This window comes from Bos grunniens, chromosome 29 (assembly GCF_055505025.1).
Source record: "Bos grunniens cultivar Pamir isolate PY7600 chromosome 29, Bosgru_T2T1.0, whole genome shotgun sequence".
Lineage (NCBI taxonomy): Eukaryota > Metazoa > Chordata > Mammalia > Artiodactyla > Bovidae > Bos > Bos grunniens.
Window position 1 is genome coordinate 32,522,658 of NC_141193.1, and position 20,973 is coordinate 32,543,630.

General features: G+C 36.7%; 1 protein-coding gene across 1 annotated transcript in view; it reads right to left on the bottom strand.

Annotated features, from left to right (window-relative positions):
• LOC147342473 (glycerophosphodiester phosphodiesterase 6-like) overlaps positions 1-20,973 on the bottom strand; it is a 116,709-nt gene that overhangs the window by 53,400 nt on the left and 42,336 nt on the right. The window contains 1 exon segment of the mRNA XM_086384137.1: positions 14,280-14,436. Within this exon segment, the coding sequence (XP_086240263.1) occupies positions 14,280-14,436 (157 nt within the window).

Sequence of the window (20,973 nt, forward strand, 5' to 3'; positions counted from 1 at the left end):
GGGGATTCCCCAGGGAAGAATGCTGGAGTGGGTTGCCAAGCCCTCCTCCAGGGGCTCTTCCCAACCCAGGGATCAAACCCAGGTCTCCCGCATTGTAGGCAGATTCTTTACCAGCTAAGCTACCAGGGAAGCCCTTAGCCTTAAAAGTGCCATTAACTGTATATTTTCAATGATACTGACAGAGAAGAAAGGAGTGTAAGATTTACTTACTAAGCCCTAAGTACTAGATAATCATTCATTCAGCAAGTATACTCTGCGTGCTCCTAAAACACAAATCCTGTTATCAAAATATTCAATTTAGTAAGGGAGATAAGACACAGAGACAAATAAAACATAAGTTTCATGACAGCAGTCACTGAAAATTATTTTGGGCTCTTCTTAGAATTGGACTATGGTAACAATAAGATGTTCTGGTCTGGTATTTCCCTCTCTCTAAGAGCTTTCCACTGTTTGTCATGATCCATACAATTAAAGGCTCCAGTGTAAGGGAGATCAACCCTGAATACTCACTGGAAGGACTGATGCTGAAGCTCCCGTTTTGGTCATCTGATGCAAACAGATAACTTATTAGAAAAGTCCCTGATGCTGGGAAAAACTGAGGGCAGAAGGAGAAAAGGGCCTCAGAGGACGAGATGGCTAGACTGATCACTGATGCAATGAACATGAACTTGGGCAAACTCCAGGAGATGTTGAGGGACAGGGAGGCCTGGTGTGCTGCAGTCCATGGGGTTGCAAAGGTCAGACATGATTGGGCAACAGGACAACAACAGTAAGATGCAATGTGCAAAAAAAAAGAAAGAAAGAAAGAAACACCAAATGCAGTATTTAATTTGACCACAGGATATATTAAAAATGAGAAAACTAAAGCTTAAAAAATAATCACAAGTACAATTTTCAACTAACAGGTAAACTGGAAGTGACATGTCCAGTCATTAAACTCAACAGTGACTGAAAATTTTCAGTCATTATTACTTCAAATATTTCTTCTGTTCCTTTCCCTCATTCTTCTCCATTTGGTTTTCTTATTACATATATGTTATATGCTTTGTAATTGTCCCACAATTCTTGGCTATTCTGACTTGCCCTTTTTGTTCACTTTCCTCTTTGCATTTCGGTTTAGGAAGTTTCTAGACATCTTCAATGGCACTGATTTCTTCCTAATCCTTGATGAGGATGAGCCCATCAGAGGCATTCTTCATTTCTATTAAATATTTTTGCTTTGGAAGCTTTTCATTTGATTCTTTCTTAGAGCTTCTGCTTACATCTCTCTGCTTACATTGCCTCTTTTCTTGCATGTTGTCTACTTTCTTCATTAGAGCTCTTAATATATTAATCATGGTTATTTTATATTTGCTGATATATCCAATATCTGTATTATATCTGAATCTGGTAGTGATACTTGCTTTGTCTCTTCATACTGTGCTTATTCTTATTCTTTAGAATATTTTAGAATTTTTTGTTGGAAGCTAGACATGATGTAATGGATAAAAGAAACTGAGATAATTGTGCTTTTAGTGTGAGCTTTTATGTGAATCTACTAAGACCTGAACTATGTCTAATGTTTGCTGTAGCTATAGGTACCATAGGATACAGTTTTCTTGTTTTATTTTGTGTCCCACCCTATTTCTGTGGTTTCCTTAAGAACTCCTTCTTGAACACAGTCTGTGTTGCAGCTCTCATTCATAATCCATTTTTATTATACTGAAGCCCGGTTCATGTACTGGTAAGGTATCAGGGAAGGAAAGCATTCTATAATCTTATGACTAAATCTTCATTTTTTCAGTGGTTTGAGTCTTTGAGCTATGACTCAGAAGCATTTCTTAGCATTTTATCTCCACCCTTACATGAGACAAAAAAGCTAGAAGGAAATGGAGTTGGTTATTTGGTTTTCTGGCGTGTTAAATAACGTTCTGCTAAAGTGGTTCCCCTTGGGCACTTTGTAATGGAGAACATGATGTATTGACAAAAAAAAAAAGCAAACGGGACTTAACTGAACTTAAAAGCTTTTGCACAAGGAAGGAAATTCTAAGCAAGGTGAAATGACAACTCTCAGAATGGGAGAAAATAATAGCAAACAAAACAACTGACAAAGAATCAATCTCCAAAATAAACAATCAGTTCATGCAGCTCACTACTAGAAAAATAAACAACCCAATCAAAAAGTGGGCAAAAGACCTAAACAGACATTTCTCCAGAGAAGACATACAGATGGCTAGCAAACACATGAAAAGATGCTCAACATCGCTCATTACTATAGACATTCAAATCAAAACCACAATGAGGTATCATCTCATGCAAATCAGAATGGCCATCGTCAAAATGTCTACAGACAATAAATGCTAGAGAGGGTATGGAGAAAAGGGAACCCTCTTAAACTGTTGGTAGGAATGCAAATTGATATAACCACTATGGAGAAAAGTATAGAGATTCCTTAAAAAACTAGGAATAGAACTACCAAAGGACCCAGCAGTCCCACTACTGGGCATATACCCTGAGGAAACCATACCCTTGTATTTAATGCAGCACTATTTACAATAGCTAGGACATGGAAGCAACCTAGATGTCCATCGGCAGGTGAATGGGTAAGGAAGTTATGGTGCATGGGTGCTAAGTCGCTTCAGTCATGTGCAAGACTATGGACTGCAGCTTGCCAGGCTCCTCTGTCCATGGGATTTTCCAGGCAAGAATGCTAGAGTGGGTTGCCATTCCCTCCTCCAGGGGATCTTCCTGACCCAGGGATTGAACCTACATCTATTACATCTAACCTCTACTGGCAGGTGGGTTGTTTACCACTAACAGCACCTGGGAAACACAAGGCAGCTGTGGCACATATGCACAATGGAATATTACTCAGCTATAAAAAGAAACACATTTGAGTCAGTTCTAATGAGGTGGATGAACCCTGAGCCTATTATACCGAGTCAAGTAAGTCAGAAAGAGAACAATAAATGTCATATATTAACACATATATATGGAATCTAGAAAGATGGTACCAACATGCCTACATGTAAGACAGCAAAGGAGGCACAGACATAAAGAACAGACTTTTGGACTCAGTTGGAGAAGGAGAAGATGGGATGATTTGAGAGAATACCACTGAAACATACATTACCATATGTAAACAGATAGTCAGTGGGAGTTTGATGTATAACACGGGGTACACAAAGCTGGTGCCCTGTGACAAGCTGGAGGGCTGGGGTGGGGAGGAGGTAGGAGGGAGGTTCAGGATGGAAGGGACACATGAATGCCTATGGCTGATTCATACTGATGTATGGCAAAAACCATCATAATATTGTAAAGTAATTATTCTGCAATTAAAAAAAAATTTTTTTAACAGCTACTTTTTCCTCCTCCAGCCCAAAACAGGAGAGGGCTTTTTGTTTGTTTTTCCTCACTCTTAACTACAAGAACCTGATGGAGTTCCTGGAAGGAAAAGCCATAAAAGTATGGGGCCCTGTATAAAACTAGGCCTGCAAGAACTTTTAAGTCTCAGGATAGTCCACACTCAGCCTCCAGTAATTATTCAAAATGACCTCCTAGGTAAACTACTTGTACCTGCTGCTGACTCCGGTGGCTTCTACTTCTGGAAACTTGATTTTGATTGTGATTCCCTATTCATCTGTCTCTCCAGATTTCAGAGGGCTGCTTTGCCTTGTGACTTCATTTCTCAGATAGATCTAAGAGTCATTTATTTTCAAGTTGGCTCTTTTCTCTTGTTTTAAGGATAGGACTGACAACTTCCAAGCTCTTTGTATGTCAAAGTGGAAACCAGAAGTCCTCTTTGACTAGATTAAGGTTTGGGGGGTTTGTTTTTTTCTGTAAATATTGACCTTGTATTCATGTCCAAACTAAACTCAGTTCTTAGATATTGCTATAGATTGCCAGGGATTTTATACAATCAGGTCCTCTGCAAATAGAAAGAGTTTTATTTCTTCCTTTCCAACAGCTATGCCTATTTACTCCCTATTGTACTGGTGATGACTCAATATAATGTTGAATTGATTGGTAAGATAACCTCTGTTTTTCCAAGTCTTATGGAAAATGAATTAATTCAGTCTTTCACCACTAGTATAATGACAGCTATAAGTATATAATAGATTACCTCTAACAAGTTTAAAAAGTTTCTATTTTTAATATACAGTTTTTTTAAAAAAAGAACAGAGTTGAATTTTATCAAATGATCTTTCTGCATGTATTGAGATTATATGACTTTCTTCTTTGTGTATGTTAACATGATAAAAAAGTCATTCATTTTTAAACTGTAAACACCAACCTTGCACTGTCATGGGAAAAAATACCTTTGATCCATTCTGCTTTTTACATATTGTTGGAATTTTTGAGGATATTTCTATCTATATTCATGAGGGGTATCAGTCTTCAGATTTCTTAAAATGCCTTTTTACGTATTTGTTATCAGAGAAATACTGGGCTTATCTAATTTACACAAGGAATTATCCTCTCTTGTTGGATTTTCTAGAAGATACTTATGGAATCAGTATAATTTGTTTTTCTTCTACACATGGTAGAATTCACCAATGAGCACAAGTGCACCTGGAATTTTCTGTTGGAACTTTTTACACTACAAACTCAGTTTCTTTAATAGATATATAACACTGTTTAGGTTATATATTTCTTATTGAGTTTTTCAAAAGATAAAATTTTGTATTTTAAGGCAAGAAAAGAAAATTTAAGGATATAATGCTCTTTCCTGGGCCTCCTTCCCCCCCACCCCACTCTTTTAACATACAGTGTGCATCTGCCTTGTACATCTACCAGATCTCCTCAAAGGTAGGAATGCCTGCTCAGCTGTAAAGATCGTTTTTTGCTTTTCTTCTGATGTTACCAATGTAACTTCTTAAAAGATTTGCTTTCTTTCTCAACTCTGTAAGGGTTCACAGTGACTTGCTACTCACTTTATATGTGCTTATCTGGACTATTTATCTTTGTGGAATTGAAGTAAAATGTCAGCATGTCATTTTGATGTATGATCATTTGTCTCATAAACATATATGATTGTGTCTTCAACGTCAACCACTGCAATAGTTCTCAGAGCTTCTGAGAGTCTGTCTCCTGGTTTATAATCTTCAGTTCAGTTCAGTTCAGTTCAGTCGCTCAGTCTGTCTGACTCTTTGCGACCCCACGAATCCCAGCACGCCAGGCCTCCCTGTCCATCACCAACTCCCGGAGTTCACTCAAATTCATGTCCATTGAGTTGGTGATGCCATCCAGCCATCTCATCCTCTGTCATCCCCTTTTCCTCCTGCCCCCAATCTCTCCCAGCATCGGAGTCTTTTCCAATGAGTCAACTCTTCACATGAGGTGGCCAAAGTATTGGAGTTTCAGCTTTACCATCACTCCTTCCAAAGAACACCCAGGACTGATCTCCTTTAGAATGGACTGGTTGGATCTCCTTGCAGTCCAAGGGACTCTCAAGAGTCTTCTCCAACACCACAGTTCAAAAGCATCAATTCTTCAGTGCTCAGCTTTCTTCAAGTCCAACTTTCACATCCATGACCACTGGAAAAACCATAGCCTTGACTAGACGGACCTTTGTAGGCAAAGTAATATCTGTTTTTTAATATTCTATCTAGGTTGGTCATAACTTTCCTTCCAAGGAGTAAGCGTCTTTTAATTTCATGGCTGCAATCACCATCTGCAGTGATTTTGGGGCCCCCCAAAAATCAAGTTTCCACTGTTTCCCCATCTATTTGCCATGAAGTGATGGGACCAGATGCCATGATCTTAGTTTTCTGAATGTTGAGCTTTTTTTTTTTTATTGAAATAATATTTATTTAAGGATGTATTATCCACAACGGACTATTATAGAACTTTTTCACTCTCCTCTTTCGCTTTCATCAAGAGGCTTTTTAGTTCCTCTTCATTTTCTGCCATAAGGGTGGTGTCATCTGCATATCTGAAGTTATTGATATTTCTCCCAGCAATCTTGATTCCAGCTGTGCTTCTTCCAGCCCAGCGTTTATCATGATGTACACTGCATAGAAGTTAAATAAGCAGGGTGACAATATATAGCCTTGATGTACTCCTTTTCTTATTTGGAACCAGTCTGTTTTTCCATGTCCAGTTCTAACTGTTACTTCCTGATCTGCATACAGGTTTCTCAAGAGGCAGGTCAGATGGTCTGGTATTTCCATCTCTTGAAGAATTTCCCACAGTTTATTGTGATCCACACAGTCAAAGGCTTTGGCATAGTCAATAAAGCAGAAATAGATGTTTTTCTGGAACTCTCTTCCTTTTTCCATGATCCAGTGGATGTTGGCAATTTGATCTCTGGTTCCTCTGCCTTTTCTAAAACCAGTTGAACATCTGGAAGTTCACGATTCACATATTGCTGAAGCCTGGCTTGGAGAATTTTGAGCATTACTTTACTAGCGTGTGAGATGAGTGCAATTGTGTGGTAGTTTGGCTCAAATAAAATTCTTTTTTTTTTTTTTCTTAACTTGATTGTTAATTGAATTTTCATGATACAGAGAATTGTTCCATTTCATCCAAACTAGCAGATTTATGTGCATGGTGTTGTTCCTAGACTATAGTATGCAAAGGGCTCTCCAGGAATATAAAGACCTGATTTATAGAGTTTGCCAACTTTTGTTACTTAAATACTACCACCATGCCCAATTTCATAACTGGATTAACAACTGGTTCTGAAAGATCTGAAATGTAATATTTCGTTCTTGTGAGCCAATGTGAGCCAGCTCCACTGTTCACTTTCATTATTACCTTTGGTAATGACTAGAGGGTCTATACTAAAGCACATTCTTTCCTTCCCAATATTGGAAATTTGTGTTTTTGTCAACACAATTTTTTGACAAAAATTCCTCTTTTTGTCTTAGTCAATTGACCAGATGTTTATCAATTTTGTTGATCTCTTTGAAGAATAAGGTTTTGTTTCATTTATGTTTTCTTTTTCTCTGTTCCCATTTCACCGATTTATGCCATTTATTTTTTTTTTTCTCTTCTGATTACTACAAGTTAAATTTGACCCTCTTTTTCTAGCTTATCAAAGAGGAAGCTTAGATTTTTGATTGAGATTCTTCTTTCCTAATATAAACAGATAATCCTAGGAGGTTTTCTCTAATCACTGCCGTAGTTGCATTCCACCAAATTTTAAAAATATTTTATTTATTTTTGGCTGTGCTGCATCTTCAGCACAGGCCTTCTCTAATTGCAGCAAAGGGGGGCTACTCTTCTTTGCAGTGGACGAGCTTCTCATTGCAGTGGCTTTCCATTGTCAAGCACAGGCTCTAGGCATGCAGGCTTCAGTAGCTGCGGTACATGGGCTCAGCAGTTATGGCAAATATGGCTTAGCTGCTCCAGGGCATGTGGGATCTTCTCAGACCAGGGATCAAACCTGGGTTCCCTGAACTGGTAACTGGACCACCAGGGGAGTCCCAATGTTGTATTTTTTGTATATTCAATTCAAAATAAATCTAATTTTCTCTGAGACTTCCCACTTTCTCTATGGGTTATTTAGAGGTGTCTCTGTGTGTTTTAATTTTGGGAATTTTTCAATTCTTAAAAAAGACCAAACCCAAATTCTGGAGCTTAAGAACCCAACAAATACAATGAAGAATTCATGAGAAAATCTTTGAAATAGAACAAATCAAATGAAAGAATACATGACCTGGAAGAAAGGAATCTACAAATGTTTCAGGTGGAAGAGGAGAGAGAAATAAGATTTTTTAAAAAGTGAAGAAACATTATCACATTCATTAGGACAGCAAAATACAGATAATGGGTGTACCTACCAAACCAAGAGAAGGAAAAGGGGGCACAGCATTTATGTAAAGAAGTAATAGCTGAAGACTTCCCAAATCTGGGCAAAAACCTGGACAAATCCAGGTCTTTGTCTTTGGACAAATCCAGGTACAAATCCACAAAGCTAATAGATCACCTCATCTCAGTGTAAGATGACCTTCTCCAAGACACATTATAATCAAGGTGTCAGGGTCAGTGATAAATAAAGGAAACCAGGGAGGGAAATTAAGTATTGCCCAAAGGAACCCCCAATTAGACTACCAGCAACAACTCGATAGGCCAGGAAAGAGTGGAATGACATACTGAAAGTATTGAAAGATTTTTAAATGCTTGCCCAGAATACTCTAACAAATAATAATCTAACAAAGTTATTCTTTAGATATAAAGGAGAAATTCAGGCTCTCCCAGACAAACAAAGCTGAAAGAGTTCTTCACCACTAAATCTGCCTTACAAGAAATGCTGACAGGAGCTCTTCCACCTGAAATGAGAATATAAAAGTATACACAGCTCTCAGTTAAGGGAGAAAACTATAACTCTAGTTTAGAGTAAAGTGGTAAACATTAAACATAAAGATTAAAGGAAAGACTTTTGAAAATAACTATAGCTACCACAATGTGTAACAAACTCACAGAATAAAGAGACAGAATTTCTACAGTAAAAATATAAAAAGGGAGGACAGCAAATTAAGATAAATTGCTATCAACAGGAAAAGACCTATTCAAACTATGAGAAAGATTTTCTATGCAAACCTCATAGTACTCAGAAAACAAAAATCTAGAGCACAGACAGCAAACATAAAGAGGAAAACCGAGCAAACAAGCATGGAAAATCACCAATTGAAAAGACAGAAGCACAAGTAAAAAGAAACAATGGAGATATGAAACAGTCAAAAGACAAAAGACAAACTCGCAGTAGTATGTTCTTATATATCAACAATCATCTGAGATGTAAATGGATTGAACTCACCAAATCAAAAGGCACGGGGTGGTGGGATGGATTAAAAATCAAGACTGAACTGCATGGTGTCTTCAGGACACTCGTTTCAATTCTAAAGACACATACAGACTCAAAATGAAAGAACTGAGAGGGAGAGGGTGGGAAGATTTGGGAGAATGGCAATGAAACATGTAAAATATCATGTAGGAAACGAGTTGCCAGTCCAGGTTCGATGCACGATGCTGGATGCTTGGGGCTGGTGCACCGGGACAGCCCAGAGGGATGGTATGGGGAGGGAGGAGGGAGGAGGGTTCGGGATGGGGAACACATGTATACCTGTGGCGGATTCATTTTGATATTTGGCAAAACTAATACAATTATGTAAAGTTTAAAAATAAAATAAAATTTAAAACAAAACAAATAAATAAAAAAACAAAACAAAACAAAACAAAAAAAAGAGAAAGAACTGAAGCTGATATTCCAAGCGAATGGTAAATAAAATAAAGCAGGTATAGTCATGCTTATGCCCCCAAAAAATAAATCTCAAGGCAAAATGATAACAAGGTACAAAGAAAGTCATGATGTAATGATAAAAGGGCAAAAATATCAAGAAGGCATGACATAATAAACATTGGGGTGGCCAAAAGGTTCATTGGTCTTTTCTCATAAGATGGCTCTAGAAACAATTAACTGCCTTTAACTTCATTCAAAACAATTTTCTTAGCTTCTATTGTGACTGCTGTCATATCAGTGTGCATTTTTTTAAAACTTATAAAAATTGGTGACTTTTTGTGTGGCTATTTTATTTTTAATCCAGCATAATAACTTTTTTAAATTGTGCTGTTTTCTGCCACATAGCAGCATGAATCAGTCATAGGCATTACATATGTATCCTCCCTCATGAACCTCCCTCCACCTCCCACCCCATCCCATCCCTCCATGTTGTTACAGAGCACCAGATCTGAGTTCCCTGAATCATGCAGAAATTGTGTGGCCATTTTAATATGGAAGATGGAATCAAAAAAGCAAAAATTTCAGCATATTATACTTCTATTATTTCAAGAAAGGCAAAAGCACAACTGAAACACGCCCCCAAAAAATGCACAGTGTATGGAGAAGGTGCTGTGACTGATGGAACATGTCAAAAGTGGTTTGCGAAATTTAGTGCTGGAGATTTCTCACTGGACTGGAGACTAGTTGAAATTGATAGCAATCAAATCAAGATATTAATTAAGAACAAAGTTACACCACAAAGAGATAGCCAACATACTCAAAATATCCAAATCAAGCACTCAAAATCATTTTCACTAACTTGATTATGTTTATTGCTTTGATACTTGGGTTCTACATAAGTTACATGAAAAGGATCTTCTTGAAAATATTTCATACAACTCTCTACTTAAACATAACAAAAACATTCCCTAAAACCAATTGTGATGGATTATGAAAAGTGGATACTGTACAATAATGTGGAATGGAAGAGATCAAGCATAAGCAAAATGAACCACCATCAAACACACCAAAAGCTGGCCCTCACCCATAGAAAGTGATGTTGTGTATATAGTGGGTTTCAAAGGGAGTCCTCCAATATGAATTTCTTCAGGAAAAGCAAACAATAAATTCCAACAAGCACTGCTCTCAGTTAGACTAACTGAAAGCAGCATTCAATGAAAGGCATCCAGAATTAGTCAACAGAAAATAATCTTCCAACAGTGTAACATAAGACTGCATGTTTATTTGATGATCAGGCAAAAACTGTTACAGCTTGGCTGGCAAGTTCTGATTCAACTGTCATATTCACCAGACATTGTGCCTTTGGATTTCCATTGATTTTGGTCTTCGCAAAATTCTTTTAGTGGAAAAAAATTCAATTCCCTGAAAGACTGCATAAGGAAGAGTTCTTTGTTCAAAAAGACGAAAAGTTTTGGAAGATAGAATTACAAAGTTGCCAGAAAAATGGCAGAAGGTAGTGGGACAAAAAGGTCAATATGATGTTCAATAAACACCTTGGTAAAAATGAAAAATACGTGTTTCATTTTTATTTAACAACTGAAGGAGCTTTTTGGCCAACCCAATATTTAGTAACTTGTTCTCACCATGTCTCTGAATTCAGGTACAAATTCTTTTTACTGAATCACTATGTTTCAGGGCAATGCAGTCATCTACATAAATTGAATAGAAATATGCCCCCCTTTACACTGGATATAACTGGAAAAATTGTGTTGTCAACATCATATCTGAAGAGCATATTTGAGATTACATGTCATTCAATCTGGTATGACAAGCCCCCAGTCCCCAACTAAGGATACACATACAATTGGTATTTGGAACCAATGCCTACACGCCTTCCTAGGCAAACTGTATGGTGTCCCTCGTTGCACACTGTCTCAGCATTACAGGTAGTAAGAAAGATCAGTGATGAGCAGGAAAAGGAGAGAGAAATTTGCCCATATTTGTAGCTATACATGTGAAAACTGGTTCAAGTGAACTTCCAATTTTTAAAGTAGTGGTGAGAAAAAGAGCTCTGGAATGATAGGGACTATTAAAAGAGGAATTCTAGATTCTCTATATACTCTCTAGACAGAACCTCATTTAATAGCCTTAGTAGTTGTTTAACACAATCTGACTCCAGATTTGCTAATTATACAAGGAACTTTATGTGCGTTAACTGACCCTTTTAACTGCACTGATATAAGTCAATAGAGCCAAATAATACAAAATCACAACAAGACCAGCCTCTAAATAATCTAGAGTTTATTTATGATCACAAGAGAGGGCCTAAATTATTCAAAACTCAGAATTAAGACTTGTTGAACCCTCCAGTATTAGAGTAGCATTTTTTCTTACCAGGCACACCTAAGTGTCATTGGACTCTTAGGGGAATGTACCTTTCTTTGAATTATTTACTATTAATTAGGGGCAGACAATATAAAGTTAGATGTTGACTTCTATAAAACTGATAAAGAGGAAAATATTTTTGTCCAGTCAAGATGCAAATGAGTTTTGATAGAGAACTCTAAAAGTAAACTGTACTGTCATAGAGTATATTAACCAAAATAATACACTAGATTTGTATCCAACTTAGCAATGTAATTTCAGCATTACTTTGTTGTACTGAGTATTTGCATGTTGGTTTCTCACTTTTCTTTTGAGTGGGTTTTGCCATCCTTTTTGTTCCTACATTAATGTGTTAATTAAAACTTATACTCTGCTTACTATCTATATGTATGAGAATTATATCTCTAATTTTGAGATTTATACTTTCAAAAAGGATATAAAATGTTCCACACAAAGGTTGGTTTTACTGGAGAAAGGGGAACTCAGCTGTTTCCAGGGACAACTCCTAAAATTTCTGTATCTATTTTTATTTCACTATTGATCAGATTAACAACTTAATTTTCACAAGAAATCTCAAGAAGAACAAATATACTAACAATCATCAACTCACCACCATATCAATCCATAATGATACCCATCCAAATGAAGAACAACCCAGAATACATTTCACAAAGAAAACCAATTTATCTTGCTATGGAAAATTATCCAAACATCCAAATCTTTAAATTATGTGCTATCATCACTCTGACCACCTGTGAACACACAGCATGCAAGCAAAGAAAGTTCCACAGTCAAATCTGGAGTCTGGTAGGCTACAGTCCATGGGGTCGCAAAGAGTTAGACATGACTGAATAACTATTACTTGCACTCAGATAACCATATTTGAAGCTGAGGTCTCAGGATACTCCTCAGTAGCCAAAGCAATAGCAAAACAAAGCTCTGCAAGCATACCATCTAAATATGCTGATAGGAAGCCGTTAATCCTAAAAGAAGCCACCGAAATTTATTACAATAACATATCCAATCACACCACTTACCAGTGTGACTTTTACCAGCCATGTAGATACAGTAATATTCTTTTCATCTGGAACATGCATTTGACAAAACATTGCTGCTGCTGCCAAGTCACTTCAGTTGTGTCCGACTCTGTGTGACCCTATGGAGTGCAGCCTACCAGGCTCCTCCATCCATGGGATTTTCTGGGCAACAGTATTGGAGTGGGGTGACAAAACATTATCTATGGCTAACTAAGACAATATATACATACATTCTAATGAAGTATCTCTAGTTTCTGTTGTCCATTCATGTATGATGAGATATATACAGAGCCTACACACAGAAACCCATACTGAAACCCATATCAAATTGATCCCATTACTTTCATATATGGTAACAGTGCTTATAGACTATGTACTCATATGAAAATAAGTATTCTAAAGTGATACAATCATTACACATCAATCTTCAGCTATTCCTTATATTAACACTAGTTAATAGAATGAATTTGAAGTGGATAAATCTACCCTCACATAATTGTTTACTTTTCATATTTTTATTATGAAAAAAGATTAAATTTGTCCTCTAGATTAACATTAAATATAAATAAAATTCCTAGTACATAACCAAAAGTATTTCAAAGTTTGTTTCCCTAATTACACTATTACCTGATAGGAGAGCTATTATTACAGCTGCCCCCAACTATCCTAGCTTTGCTGCCATAGGTGCTAGTAATATGAATGCTTGCTTCTCATATATTTGCTTTCAAAAACAAAGACTCAAAATGCAAAAACCACCACAATATTGTAAATTAGCCTTCAATTAAAATAATTATTTTTTTAAAAAATGAGTATATCTGATTGATAAAACCTAGTTTGTGTGGATTCCCTCTAGACATATGATAACCTGGAAAATGTAATTTGTTGTCTTAACTATTTGGAAAATAATTCTGAGAAAGTCAGGCTTGACTTTCATCACATGCAAATTTGACCTTTTGTTTTACCCATTTAAAATACTCAGGATAATTCTAAACTCTCTAACTTGTTATTTAGGCACTGCTATAGTCTTCTTATAACATATTTTCCTGATTCTTCTCTCAATCTCTCTCTCCCTTCTCCTCCCTACCACTTCTTCCCTTCTTTCTTACACACTCATACACACACACACACACACACACACATACTCCATATCCCCTCTTGTCCATTATGGTATAATCTCAAACAAATCACTATCATTGCCCTTGTTGCTGCTGCTGCTGCTGCTGCTAAATTGCTTCAGTCGTGTCCGACTCTGTGCAATCCCATAGACGGCCTCCCACGAGGCTCCCCCATCCCTGGGACTCTCCAGGCAAGAACACTGCAGTGGGTTGCCACTTCCTTCTCCAATGTATGAAAGTGAAAAGTTAAAGAGAAGTCTCTCAGTCGTGTCCGACTTTTAGCGACCCCATGGACTGCAGCCTAGCAGGCTCCTCCATCCATGGGATTTTCCAGGCAAGAGTACTGTAGTGGGGTGGCATTACCTTCTCCTCATTGCCCTTGGTTCCCCTTAAAAATGATCTTATTTTAGCTCAAATGGTACCTTTGCATGAAATGTTCTCCAACTCTTTCAAGTAGAAACCTTCACACTTGCATCAAGATTACAGATGTACACACTGTATTTATCTCCAGGAGTAGCACATGACCATACAAGAGAGAGTAAATGCAGGGTTTTGGACCCAAGAAATATGTCTTACCCATGAACCTGAAAACCATTTGCCTGCATTCAGAGTTGACAGGAAATCCCAATTAAAAAAGCTACTGTGTTCGTGGGAAGCATTTGGCATGACATCCAAGATATTGGTTGTTCTTCTCAAGTCATAATCATGCATGAGAAAAGGCACCTTATCCAAGCTGCAGGCAGAGGGGAAAACAGGAGAAAGGATCAATATATTGAATTCAATTATCTTGGTAGATAGGGTTCTTAGAAAGTCCATCAAGTTCACAAGTCTTACTAGGGTTCCTTACTCCAACCCAACTCTCATCAAAGGACTACGTACCAGTAAGTCATAGTTGATGTCAATATTTTAATGTCTTAGGGATAAACCTTTTCTGGTGCATAATAATAATGTTTATGATGAAAGAATAACTTCTCTATGCATGAAATTTTCAGAATGGAGAAAAAGACAGGTACAGAAGTGATGTGGATGTAAAGTGAATGGGGTGAGGATGGGGCAAGGCCTTGTGGGCCTCAGAGTCATAGTAAGTAGGCACTCGGGCAATCTTCTTGTGTTTTTCTGGCCTATTCTCCAGCTAGGCACCTGCCATGAGTATTTCTTGCCCCAGACACTTCACATCAGATGGTGTTATTAGAAAAGATCCTGGTTTTGTTTCCTGATATTTACCTTGAAGAATCTTGAGAATCTCTCTTCTTTTTTCTCAATATTTACCTTGAGAATCTCTCTTCTTTTCTCATTAAAAAAATATTTTTGATATTTTTATCTCATTTAATATCTCATTAATATCTCATTTAATGAGATATATTTATATCTCATTAAAAATATTTTCTGATATTTACCTTGAAGAATCTTGAGAATCTCTCTTCTAAAGAGAGAACTAAGAAGTGAACTCTGTAATGGCTATGAGAGAGTAACAGGATGGAAACTTAACATCCTTCCCATAAACCACTAGAAAACTTGACATAATAAGGCAATAATTTTTTCAGCCAATGGACAACAGGGAGCACAGTATGATGGTCTTGGAGAAAAGGTAAACAAATAAGTAGGCTCTACCATTCTCCAGGCTTTTGTCTTGCAGGTGAATACTAGACTGTACTACTGGGAAGAAAACTCTAAAAGGGACCCAGAAATTGTGTGAAAAGAGAAAAAAAAAAAGTCAGATGGAGGACAGGTCAAGAGACTTTGTGGACTAGAGTTCCATAGGGAATTGAGCTATGCTAAAAAGAAGATTGTTAGGGAAATACATAAAGATTTTCCTTCAGTTTATGACTATATATCAAGTGTACCTTTGCAGAGTAAAATTCTCTGAAGCTTGCCAAGATCAAGGAAAAGAAAAATTACCAGAAATTTCTAAGACAATTTGGACACCTCCTACTAGGTGTGTGAATTATTCAAAGTCTATCCAGTGAGAATGAACAGATGTCAATAGTTACTCAGGCATTCTCTAGAGACTCCAGAGGGCAACACTTTTGAAATGGGGATAATTTAGAACTAGAATGACTGTAGAACTTCCACTAAAGAGCTTAAAAGCAAGCCTCCAAAGAATTTAACTAATTTCCAAATCAACTTAACTGCCTGCTACAGAAAGTCTAAAATTCTTTGAAGGAGAACAAGAAATTTTAGTAACCAACATGGTAAAATCACAAAGTGCAGTATGTAAACAAAATTTACTTGACAGGTAAAGAAACAGAATAACTTACCTATAATCAGGAGAAATTATCTAATGATGGCAAACTTGGAAATGAAAGGGGTAATAAAATTAATAAATAAGGATTATAAATTATATAAAACATAAATATAAATAATGTATAAAACAGATGTAAGATATGAACATAATGAAGACATAACTATAAGAAATAAAAAATAAAGGAAATTCCAGAGCTGAAATAATAACTGAAATGAAAATTTCATTGGATGAAATTATCAGCAGATTAGTTATTACAGATGATGTAAAGATCAATGGATTTTCAAATGTAGGAATAGAATTTATCCAAATTATATATGTATGATAGAGTCCTAAGAGGAGGGGGTGAACAGGAAAAACATTTGAGGAAATGAAAGTTTAAAAAATCTCCAAATTTCATAAAATGTATGTACCAATATATCCAAGAATATTAATATATATGAAAAGTGATAAATATAAGAGTACACACACACACACACACGTTAAGAATTATTGTAATACAGTCTTATAAGTTTTCAACTCCTCCAGAACTACAAGACATAAAAAAATAGGAAAGTACAGTCCACTCAAAGGCAAAAGTTAAATCAACAGAAACTATCTTTGAAAAAGAGCTCATATGAGGTATACTCATATTATGAGTATGAGTACTCATAATAAAGATATTACATGTTAAAGATACTCAAAGAATTTGTGGATAAAGTCAAAAAATAATATATGAATAAAATGGACATATTAATAAAGAGATTAAAAAAAAACTAAAAATAAACCAGAAAAAAAATTCTGGAGCTAAAATGTAGAAGAACTAAATAAAAAATTGACTAGAGGGATCCAAAAGCAAATTTAAGGCAGAAGAAAAAAATCAATGAACTTGAAGATAGGACAATGCAAGTTACTGAGTCTGAGGAAGGGATTAAAAAAAGATTGTAGAAAAGTAAAGAGTCTAAGGTCACCCAGACACCAAAGCTAGACAAGCATTACCAAAAAGGAAACTACAGATCAATATCCCTTAGGAAGAGTGATGCAAAAATGCTCAACAAAATACCAGCAAATACCAGCAAATACTCAGCAAATACTCAGCAAATACTAGCAAATACTCAGCAGTGTAATAACAGGATTATAAACCATGACCAAGTGGGATTTATTCTGACATGCAAGGATAGTTCAACATATCAAAATCCATCAGTGTCATACACCACACTGATAGAATAAAAGGGTGGGGAATGATAATCCCAACTGATGCAGAGAAAGCATTTAACAAAATTTTATGCCCTTTCACGATAAAAATACTAAACAGACTAGAAGCAGCAGGAAACTACCCCGGGACTTCCCTGGAGGACCAGTGGCTGGGACTCTGTGTTCCCAGTGCAGAGGGCTGGGGTTCAATCTCTGGTCCAGCAGCTAGATCCCGCATGCTACAACTGGGAGTTCACACGCTGCAATGAAGGATCTGCTATGTGGTAACTGGGGATGCTGCAGGCTGCAACAAAGATCCAAGATACTGCATGGTGCAACTAAGAGCTGCCACAGCCAAGTAAATAAATATTTTTAAAAAGAATAAAAAGAAGGAAACTATCCCAATATAATTAAACACATATATGAAAAATCCAGAGTGAACACTGTGCTCAATGGTGAAAGACTGAAAGCTTTTCCTCTAAGATTAAGAACAAGGCAAGGATGTCTGCTTTTGGAATCCCTATTCATAGTAATCCTGGGAATTCTAGCCAGAGCAATTAGGCAACACAGGGAAATAAAGAACATACAGACTGAAAAGAAATAAAATTAACCTCTGTTTTTAGATGATATTATCTCACGTACAGAAAATTCTAAGATTACACATACAGAAAAGAAAACCAATAAATGAATTCAGTAAAGCAGCAGGATACAAAGTCAACACACAAAATCAGTTGCATTTCTATACACTAAGATTGAACAATCTGAAAAAGAAATTACAAAAGCAACTGTGTTAATACCCATTTAGTGAAAGAATAAAGTACATAAAAGGGGGTAAAAGATAACACAGTGAAGTATAGAACACAAGCTGAAATAAAGGAGAGAGGACACATATAAATGGAGACAATCCCATGTTCATGGATTGAAAGACCACATTGTTAAGACCTCAAAACTGCCCAAAGCAATCTACAGATTCACTGCAACCTAGTAACAAAATCTCAGTAACATTTAAGAAATAGAAACATTCAACCTAAAATTCACATGGAATCACAAGGATCCCAAATAGCCAGAACAATCTTGAAAAAGAAGAACAAAACCAGAGGACTCACATTTCCTGATTTCAAAATGTACTATAAAGCAACAGCAATCAAAATAGTATGGTACTGGCACAAAGACAGACAAATAAAACAATAGAGTAGACAGCCCAGAAACAAAGCCCCACTTATATGATCAAATGATTTTTGACAGGACTGCCAAGGCCGTTCAACAGGGAAAAGATAACTTTTTCCACAAATTGTCAGGAAAACTTGGATAGTCACATGAAAAGAATGAAACTGGGCCTTTACTTAATATCATATATAAAAATTAACTCAAAATTAATAAAAAACCTAATGTAAGGAATAAAACATTAAAGTTCTTATAAGAAAACATAGAGGAAAAATCATGACATTGAATTCGGCAATTTTTTTTTCTACGATGACGAAACTAGAAGCAAAAACAAAAATTTAAGCAAATTGGCTTCGTGAAAATAAAAAATGTTATACATCAAAAGACACTATTGACAACCTAAAAAGGTATCCCATAAACAAGCAGAAAATATTTGCAAGTCATATGTGTGATAAGGGATTAAAATTCAGAATATAAAGAAAAGTCCTAAATCTCAACAACAACAAAAACAAACAATCCAAAAATGGGCAGAGGACTTGACTACATATTTGTCTAAAGACTTGGACTGGGAAATAATTAAATGAAAAGGAGTCAACATCACTAATCACTGGGGAAATGTAAATCAACTATAATGAGATGCCACCTCACAAAGATTAAGATGGCTCCTATCAAAAAGCAGAAACCAATAAGGTTTGTTGTTATTGGTGAGAGTGTGGAGAAACTGGAACCCTTGTACACTGTTGGTGGGAACACAAGGTGGTACAGCCAATTTGGAAAAGAGTAATGGCAATTCCTCAAAAAATTAAAAATGGAATTACCATATGATCCAGCAACCAAAAGAACTGAAAGCTGGGTCTCAATGAGGCATTTATGCACCCATGTTATGTGGTATATTATACATACAGTAGAATATCATTCATCCTTTTAGGAGGGAAATCCTGCAATATGCTACAACATGAATAAACCTTCAGGACTTTAAGCTAAGTGATACAAGCCAGTAATATACAAAAAGTACTATATGATTCCACTTATACGAAGTGCTTAGAGTAATCAAAATCATAAAGGAGGAAAGTAGAATGGGATTGCCAGGGTCTGGGGCTGAGGAAGAGGAGGAAGGATTGAAAGTGATATTTAAAGAGTAAGAGATCCAGTTTTACAATATAAAAAGAGTTTGAGAGATGAATGGTTGAAGGTTGGGCAACATTATATATACATATAATATACTATATACATATATATATAGTATATATATATAGAATATATATATATTCAGTTCAGTCACTCAGTCATGTCCAACTCTTTGTGACCCATGGACCACAACAAGCCAGGCTTCCCTGTCCATCTCCAGCTCCCACAGCTTGCTCAAACTCATGTCCATTGAGTTGGTGATGCCATCCAACCATCTCATCCTCTGCCCTCCCCTTCTCCTCCTGCCTTCAATCTTTCCCAGAATCAGGGTCTTTTGAAATGAGTCACTTCTTTGCATCAGGTAGCCAAAACTGGAGTTTCAGCTTCAGGATCAGTCCTTCCAATGAATATTCAGGACTATTTTCGTTTAGGATTGACTGGTTTGATCTCCTGAGGGCTGACTGCTTGGATCTCTTTGCAGTCCAAGGGACTCTCAAGAGTCTTCTCCAACACCACAGTTCAAAAGCATCAATTCTTCGGTGCTTAGCTTTCTTTATGGTCCAACTCTCACATCTATACATGACTACTGGAAAAACCATAGCTTTGACTAGATGGACCTTTGTTGGCAAAGTAATGTCACTGCTTTGTAATATGCTGTCTAGGTTAGTCATAGCTTTTCTTCCAAGGAATAAGCATCTTTTAAATAATGGCTGCAGTCACCATCTGCAGTGACTTTTGGCCAAAAAAGATAAAATCTCTCACTTTTCCATTGTTTCCCCATCTATTCGCCACGAAGGGATGGGACCAGAGATCATGATCTTAGTTTTCTGAATGTTGAGCTTTAAGCCAACTTTTTCACTCTCCTCTTTCACTTTCATTAAGAGGCTCTTTAGTCCTTCGCTTTCTGCCATAAGGGTGGTGTCATCTGCATATCGGAGCTTAGTGACATTTCTCCTACAAATCTTTATTCCAGCTTCTACTTTATCCAGCCTGGCATTTTGCATGATGTAATCTGAATATAAGTTAAATAATCAGGGTGACAATATACAGCCTTGATGTACTCCTTTCCCAATGCGGAACAGGTCTGTTGTTCCACGAACAGTTCTGTTGCTCCTTGACCTGCATACAGATTTCTCAGGAGGCATGTCACTTGCTTTGGTACTGCCATCTCTTGAAGAATTTTCCCCACTTTGTTGTGATCCACCAAGTCAAAGGCTTTGGTGGAGTCAGTAAAAAAGAAGTAGATGTTTTTCTGGAACTCTCACTTTTTCAATGATCCAACGGATGTTGGCAATTTGATCTCTGGTTCCTCTGCCTTTTCTAAATCAAGCTTGAACATCTAGAAGTTCATACTTCATGTACTGCTGAAGCCTGGCTTAGAAAATTTTGAGCATTATTTTGTTAGCATGTGAGATGACTACAATTGTGCTGTAGTTTCAACATTCTTGGGCATTGCCTTTCTTTGGGATTGGAATGAAAAATGACATTTTCCAGACCTGTGGCCAATGATAAGTTTTCCAAATTTGCTGGCGTATTGAGTGTAGCACTTTCACAGCATCATCT